This window comes from Olea europaea, chromosome 21 (assembly GCF_002742605.1).
Source record: "Olea europaea var. sylvestris chromosome 21, O_europaea_v1, whole genome shotgun sequence".
NCBI lineage: Eukaryota > Viridiplantae > Streptophyta > Magnoliopsida > Lamiales > Oleaceae > Olea > Olea europaea.
Window position 1 is genome coordinate 4,652,049 of NC_036257.1, and position 8,551 is coordinate 4,660,599.

The 8,551-nt window shown below is 35.9% G+C and overlaps 1 protein-coding gene across 1 annotated transcript; it reads left to right on the top strand.

Annotated features, from left to right (window-relative positions):
* The first annotated feature begins 419 nt into the window (after positions 1-419).
* On the top strand, positions 420-6,151 carry LOC111370427 (tRNA (guanine-N(7)-)-methyltransferase). The gene is made up of 2 exons (XM_022992121.1): positions 420-1,473; positions 5,998-6,151. Exon 1 carries the CDS (start codon positions 618-620, stop codon positions 1,398-1,400), a length of 783 nt encoding a protein of 260 aa, XP_022847889.1. The 5' UTR covers positions 420-617; the 3' UTR covers positions 1,401-1,473; positions 5,998-6,151.
* Positions 6,152-8,551: the final 2,400 nt, after the last annotated feature.

Below are 8,551 nucleotides of genomic sequence, written 5' to 3' on the forward strand. Positions count from 1 at the left end.
TTAGTGGAAATTATATAAAAGCGTACTTTTAAAGATCCCATTTCATCAATCATATGCTAAGTTTACTATTTCAAAAATCAGATATTTTGTTAAATAATAATTTTATTTTTGATTTTAATAAAAATAAAAAATTAGTGCTATTATGCCCCTGTTTTGCCCCCATTACGTTGAAAAATTAATGGGTGGAATAATATTTTTTTAAAAATGACTGGTTGAAAAAGAAGATAAAATTTTTGATTTATGTGTAATATTGTTTTATGAAAAATTGTGTGATTAAAAATAAGAAAGACAAAAATAAAATTTAATGGAATGAAAATTAATGACGGCAACCCATATTGTCAAACAGTACTATGAATACCGATGGTTGGGCTTCCAGGCTTACAAGACAATAAGATAATGGAGTAAAAAGGCCCAACCTAACTCATATGAGGGTCTCAAATTAGGGTACAAATCGTTCCTCTTCGTTGCGTATGGGACAATCACAAGTGACCTAAGGACCCAGGCACACTGAAGCATTTCACTTGATATGACGCGGGATTTCTGCTTCAACAATTGCGTTATCAAGGTCTTCTTATTGATTTCGGTTCAATTTTACTGAGGGGCTAGAAAAGGAAAAAATGATGGAGCATGAAGCTAACGCAAACCCTAGTCATAGCAAGATAACTGGGCTACCGCGTAAGCGATTTTATCGAGCACGAGCTCACAGTAACCCTTTAAGCGATTCCCATTTCCCCATTCCGGTCTCACCTAGCCAGGTTGATTATTCCGTCCATTATCCCCAATTATTTCCCTCACCTGATAAATTTGATGGTTCGAAAAGGATTGAATTTGCGGACGTTGGCTGTGGATTTGGTGGGCTTCTTATTAGTCTGTCAACTGTTTTCCCCGAATCACTTATGATTGGGATGGAATTGAGAGATAAAGTAACCGAGTACGTGAAGGAAAGGATTTTAGCGTTGAGGGCCTCTAATCCAGGCCAGTACGAGAATATATCGGTGGTTCGTACTAATTCAATGAAGTACATTCCGAATTATTTTGAGAAAGGGCAGCTCACCAAGATGTTTTTTCTCTTCCCGGATCCTCATTTTAAGGAGAAGAATCATCGACGAAGGGTAATCAACCTACATTTGTTGGATGAGTATGCATATGTGCTTAGAGAGGGTGGGATTATATATACAATAACAGATGTGGAGGAGCTTGGGGTTTGGATGAACTCTTGTTTGAAGGGTCACCCTTTATTTGGGGCTGTTACAAAGGAAGAACTTGAAGCTGATCCTGTTGTGAAGCTTTTGAGTTCTGCAACTGAAGAAGGACAAAAGGTTGCTCGCAATGGCGGGCAAACATTCCAAGCAGTTTATAGACGCATTGTGCCATACGTTTCAAACTGTGAAATGCATTGATGTTGAATTGAAGTGGAGGATGCTAGATCTTGTTCCGTGGAATCTAAACCTTCATGTCCATTTGGTCAAGAAGGTACTGGACATTTTTGTTAATGTTTGTACCTCATTTTGTAGAATTGGATATTTTTGTTATTCTAAAATATTGGACTAATGAAGCTTTATATTTTTACCTTGCTGAGTATAGTCAAATTTTGCCAACTAAGTCAAATTTGTGCATGCCTCTTTCTGTTTGTCTTGTTTTATTTTTCTTGTTTGCAGACTGTTATATCTTGATCTATCATTTAGGTGCAACTAAGAAGTTTTACTTTTCTTGTGTCTGCTTGAGACCGGGAACATAAATTCCGAGAACTCATTCCGCAAGATCTCAAGAGTACTCCAGTACCATATTTTGAGCCTTAGTATATACACAACTTTTATCTGTCAGAAATTCCATTTTCCATGTGGATTAATTAGTATATATGGAAGTTGATAAGAAACGTGATCTAACATGGTGTACCATTAAAGGGCATATAATTTATGTGCCAAGCGGATCACATGGTTAGACATCAATTTTTTACTCGTGAAGTTGTATTGCGAGTGATATATTATTAAGTGAAGTTCAGATGTACTGTCTCACATTTTATAACTTATTTTATGTAAATATTCTGGAAACCTCTAAATTAAATTATTACTATGATTATATATTAAACATAACATGCTACACAATCTTTTTCCAAGAGCAGACAAATTGCAGATACAGAGAGTTGGTTTAAAAATTATGGCCTTGATTTTGCCTGTTTGCTTGGAGATATTTAACGGATGAGCGGTGACAGGTGAGGAGTATCCCTTTAACAAGAAGACTTCAATGTTGATTCATTGATTGAAAAATATCCAGAAGATCGCAAAACACACGAGTAAAAGAAAATTCATTTATTAAACTGAACTTCATTTATTGAACTTTCTCTGCTTATATTATCTGAAGCCTGGCAACGGCAGTTTGATATTAATGCATATACCAGAGCTGATTAGGTTTCGAACTCTGATAAGCCACAGGTAATGAACAGCTTATATTTGTGGAGGAGGTGGTGTAAAGAAAAATGGAAATGGAGGAAAGTGGAAAATTGGAGGTAAATAAAAGGCGGAAGAGGGTGGAACTGGTGTTGGAAGATGTTGTCCAACTGGTGGTGGAAAGGAAATAAAGGAGAGGGCGAGTTGAATATTGGAGGGAGGGCGAAAGGGAAAGGGAAAGGAAATGGTAGAATTTTCTCTCCACTTTCCTCCATTGGAGCACTTGCCACCATTTCCTTGACTCCATTGTCTTGTGCAAACTTTATTTGTCCAAGATGGTGAGATTCACATTTGTTTGCAAAATTTATAACTACGATCATGCTAAATAAGGTGGTAAAATAAAGTATAGCAGTAGCTAACCTTTGAGAAGCCATTGTTGCTGAGATATGTATTAAAGAGAAGAGGGGTCAATGCATATCGACTATACCAACTATTTGCTTATATAGCTATTGAAGTTGAAGAGTTTTGAGTAATGGATTTCCGCAGGCTAGATTGTTAGCACCTTTGAAGTTCATATCAGCTAGATATACGTGGTTGGACAAGGTTTGAACTAGGTGTGCTCATTTTATGTGCATATAGTGTAGGTAGCTGACATCTTGTCTGCAACTCCTCTATCTCGAGGCCCTGGGGGAGGAAAAAAGCATTTTGTTTAATGAAACTAATTTATTGCATGCCTACTTCTATAAACTCTACAGTGACAGTGTCACATGTAAGGGGTTAGATTAAGCATACCAAAAGTATCTGTTGTATTATTTACTTATATAATACACCATAAAATTCCTATAGCATGTATTAAACAGATTGTACAGTAAAATATACAAAATTTTAACTTAGTTTCCTTATTTACTGTCAGTATTGTTGAGTCTCGCGATTTAGCTGTTGTCGAAAGGGAAGATAGTTCTTTGATCCGAAGCAGTTCTTGCTCAAGTTGAACCAGCTGTGCAATAAGCGATATGGGTACCTCAGGCTACGGGTCCGGTCTTGTGTGGCACCAATCTATAGGTCCAAAAGGGGGGAGGAGACCTCCGGAGGAGCGGTGGAATGATGATCTGCGAATCCCTATAGATATAGAGGAAATTCCAACTATGGTTAAAAGGCTTTTGCTTCGGGAAGATTGAAAGAGAAGAAAACTCCTCCACCTCGACAAACACAACTATACCTATTTAACTTAATTTGTTCTGATAAAACAAACCAAAATATTGGCTTAACCGAAAGTTCTAACCATAAGAATAACAAGAACATAATTTGTGTGATCACATCCGGTGCAAAAAATATTGCTTGTTATTTGTGTATACATATGTATAGTCTGTTTTGATAGCACAAAATGTTCCACGTATCTGATGTTAGCTCGATCAGTCCTTGTTGATTGTCTAGCTACCCTCTGATACCGTTGTTAATCTAGTCTTATTTATATTATGGTCACAACAAGGACATTGATACTATATTTCTATAATTTATTTGGTATTGATACACTTGTCTGCCAAAAACACCCATTACTCAAGATGTAAAGTGCGACAATAGCAAGGATAAATTAGCACAAGCCATCTTGATGTTTTGATTTGCTTTTTGATCCCTTCAGACTCGCTGAAATGACTCCTCCTTGCACGTTTGTACATATTTAAGATTTTAATGTTCATCTGCAGAATTCAAATGACACTCTTTTCAAAATTTTCTCATCAACAATTTATAATGGCACAATTCTCAAAGCCCTTTATTCAATCATCCTCCTTGTATTAAAAAAGGTTGAACTCCAACCTTAAGGGCTCTCACCGTTTCGCCCCTAGAGCTTTGCGAGGGAGGTAATCGCGGAATGTGCCTCCAACAAGTTAGGGAACAAGAGCTGTCTATACACTGTGTCTACAAGAAGTCCAATTCCATGTTTCAGGAATCGAACCCCTACACTGTGATTGCCAGCAAGGCGCGAGATAATCATCCTCCTTGTATTAACCAATTTGCTAGTTGAAGCCAAAATGCATGCCCCTCAATGCGTTACACATCCCCTGCTATCTTCACCTTTGGCCCTCGTTTGGCCCCCATTTTCTAGAAATGAAAATGGGTGGAATAGTATTTTTCTGAAAAATGAGTGGTTGAAAAAGAAGGAAAAGTTTTCGATTTACGTGTAAGATTATTTTATGAAAGATTGTGTGATTGAAAATAGGAAAGAGAAAAATTGAATGTAATGTAATGAAATTTAATGGGGGCCAAACGGGGAAGAAATAATTACACAACATTCAGTTGTACTAAAATGTGATCTGATCATTCCCTTGTTTATCTTGATAATTATCCTCACAAATTCTGTTTACTGTGTGATGCTCGCAAGCTTGGACAAATTATGAAGACCTAAAATGAAATTAATGGAATATGAGAAAAGGTAACAATTACTGTGAATATAATTCCACAACTTCCATTTGCATCAGCACTCCCTCTCCCTCAAAGTCCTGACATTCTAAACTTGGAAATCCTGATCAATCCCGCCCTTCCTCCTATGCCTACACTACCCAATTTCTCTCCCTTCCCACAGTTCGATATTCTCAGTATTCTTTTCTTTACACCATGACATCCGGTTCCAATATAAGATTTGGTACGTAATGGGCGGCCAAGAGCTTGTTCCCTGGCACTGGAGTGTTTCGTGTTGTGAAATTGATAATGTGTTGATGCTAATGTGAGGAGAATTTGTGGTGTTCTCTACTAAAATTTCTCAATTTTCCACTTTTTACTGTGTTAAGAAATGAGTACTATGTTGAATCAAGTTAAATATATACTCTCGTGTAAAGATAAGTTTAGTTTCCTTTTTCGTCTATCACAAATTATAGGCAACTTTCTTTATTGATAGCATAGATAGTTTTTAATTTTCTAATATGCCCTATTTAACGTATCTTGTTACCAAAAATATAAACTAATCCTATTTAAATCATTATTTAATGCAAGGGTATATTAGAAAAACGTAAGAAAATTTTATATTTCCAATTATATTAATTACATTTTCTTAATCTGTGTTAAAATAGAGAAAAAAACCTATATTTTGTGGACGGAGGTAGTATTTGCAATTTTGCAAACTCCATCAAATTTCTATATAAGATTGCAATTACGATCATAATATAAGTGTTGTAATTCTTCTACTGCATTGTTTATCCTTTTAATCAAGTTTAAACTAGAATGGCGATTAATACTTCAGCCATGAATTAATTTCAAAAACCTCAAACTGAAACCCAACTGAGAGCATAGAAATTTGATTGTTTATTTGAGTTTCAGATAGATCAAATTTTTCATTTGAGCATTTTAGAATCTAATACCATATAGAATCTTCGAGTTATATATTGTTAGGTATAGAGCATCAAGATAACAAGAAGACTTCATTGTTGATTCATTGATTGAAAATATCCAGAAGATCGCAAAACACACGAGTAAAAGAAACTTCATTTATTAAACTTTCTCTGCTTTTATCATCTGAAGCCTGGCAGCGGCAGTTTGATATTAATGCACATACTAGAGCTGATTAGATATCAAACTCTGATAAGATACAGGTAATGAACAGCTTATATTTGTGCAGGAGGTGGTGTAAAGAAAGATGGAAATGGAGAGGGGAAGGAATTGGTAGAATTTTCTCTCCACTTTCCTCCATTGGAGCACTTGCCACCATTTCCTTGAATCCATTGTCTTGTGCAACCTTTATTTGTCCAAGATGGCTAGATTCACATTTGTATGCAAAACTACGATCATGCTAAATAAGGTGATAAAATAAAGTATAGCAGTAGCTGACCTTTGAGAAGCCATTGTGGCATAGATATGTGGTAAAGAGAAGAGGGTTCAATGCATATCGACTATACCAACTATTTGCTTATATAGCTATTGAAGTTGATGAGTTTTGAGTAATGGATTGGTAGCATCTTTAAAGTTAATATCAGCTAGATATACGTGGTTGGACAAGGTTTTAACTAGGTGTGCTACATTTTATGTGCATATACTGTAGGTAGCTGACAATGCTAACCCAAGTTCCCCCTCTTGTCTGCAACTCTCTATCTCGTGGCCCTGGAGGAGGAGAAAAACATGGAGGAAAATGATTGGTGTACAAGTAGGGATTGACAGAACCCCTACTGACACCTCACATTTGGTGGGGTGGGTGGTTTATTTTTTGACATTGTTTATTTAGTGAAACCCACACCTTTGTGTGTTTTCTATTGGAAAATTTCTGTTCACCAATCATTTTTGAAAAAACATTTTGTTTTATGACACTAATTTATTGCATGCCTACTTCTATAAACTCTACAGTGATAGTGACAGAGTTATGGGGTTAGATTCAACATACCACAAGTATTTGTTGTATTATTTACCTATATAACCCACCATAAAGCTTCTATAGCATGTATTAAACAGATTGTACAGTAAAATATACTAAATTTTAACTTAGTTTCCTTATTTACTATTAGAATTGTTGAGTCCACCTCGACAAACACGACTATAGTTTTATACCTATTGAACTTAATTTGTTCTGATAAAACAAACCAAAATACTGACTTAACAGAAAGTTCTAACCATAAGAATAAAAGAACTTAATTTGTGTGATCACATGTGCAAAAATTGTTGGTCATTTGTGTGAACAACTCAGCTATAATGTATAGTTTGTTTTGATAGCGCAAAATGTTCCGCGTGTATGATGTTAGCTTGATCGGTCCTTGTTGATTGTCAAGCTACCCTCTGATAACTTTGTTAATCTAGTCTTATTTATATTATGGTCTCATCAAGGACATTGATGACATACGTCTATAAGGAAATGATCTCCTAAGCACCGGTGATATGACACATCATTTAATTGGTGAATTATTAAATACATGGAACTTACTATTAACTTATTCACCAATTAAATGACGTGTCATGTCACCGGTGCTTAGGAGATTATTCTTGTACTACTATAATTTATTTGGTATTGATGTTCTTATCTGCCAAAAACACCTGTTACTCAAGATGTAAAGTGTGACAATAGCAAAGATAAATTTGCACAAGCCATCTGGATATTTTGATTTGCTTTTTGATCCCTTTAGAGTCTCCGAAATGACTCCTCCTCGCATGTTTATACATATATAAGAAATTTAATGTTCATCTGCAGAATTCAAATGGCACTCATTTCAAAATTTTCTCATCAACAATCTATAATGGCAGAGTAAATTTAACCAATGCTCACTGAACTTTAAACTTTTACTGCTTACTCACTTATCTTTCACGCATTACTGAATACTCATTCATCTTTCTATATAGTTAACCATCTACCACTCGTCTTTTCAAATAATTGGGCGATTTTTGCGGCAACTTTCGACCACCAAGACTGTCGAATTTTGATACCGTTGGAAAGCCTACGATTTCTTCTTCAATTACCACCTAAAATCTCCCCATAACTCCAAGGGATTCGACCGGCAGATTTTTAGATTTTTTGGGCGACCCTTCCGGCAATTTTTCGACAACTTTCGACCACCAAAACTGTCAAATTTTGATACCGTTGGAAAGCCCATAATGTCCTCTTTAATTATCATCCAAAATTTCCCCATAACTCCAAGGGTTTCGGTTGGAATAAACCCACAAAGTCAGCATCCCCAACTCTATCCAAATTTTCGCCTTTTCGGGATATTGACTTTGTAAGTTTATTCCGATCGAATCCTTTGGAGTTATGGGAAATTTTTGGGTGGTAATTGAAGAGGATATTGTGGACTTTCCAACGGTATCAAAATTTGGCAATTTTAGTGGTCGAAAGTTGTCGAAAAATTGTCGCCCAAAAAATCTGAAAATTTGGGCAGATTTTCAGATTTTTTTGGGCAATTTTTGCGGCAATTTTTCGGTCGAATCCCTTGGAGTTATGGGGAGATTTTAGGTGGTAATTGAAGAGGATATCGTGGGCTTCTCAAAGATATCAAAATTCGACGATCTTGGTGGTTGGAAGTTGTCAAAAAGTTGCCGCAAAAGTCGCCCAATTATTTGAAGAGACGAGTGGTGGATGAGTAATTATATAGAAAGACGAGTGAGTATTCAGTTACGCATAAAAGATGAGTGAATAAGTAGTAACAAGTTTAAAGTTCAATGAGCATTGGTTAAATTTACTCATGGCACAACTCTCA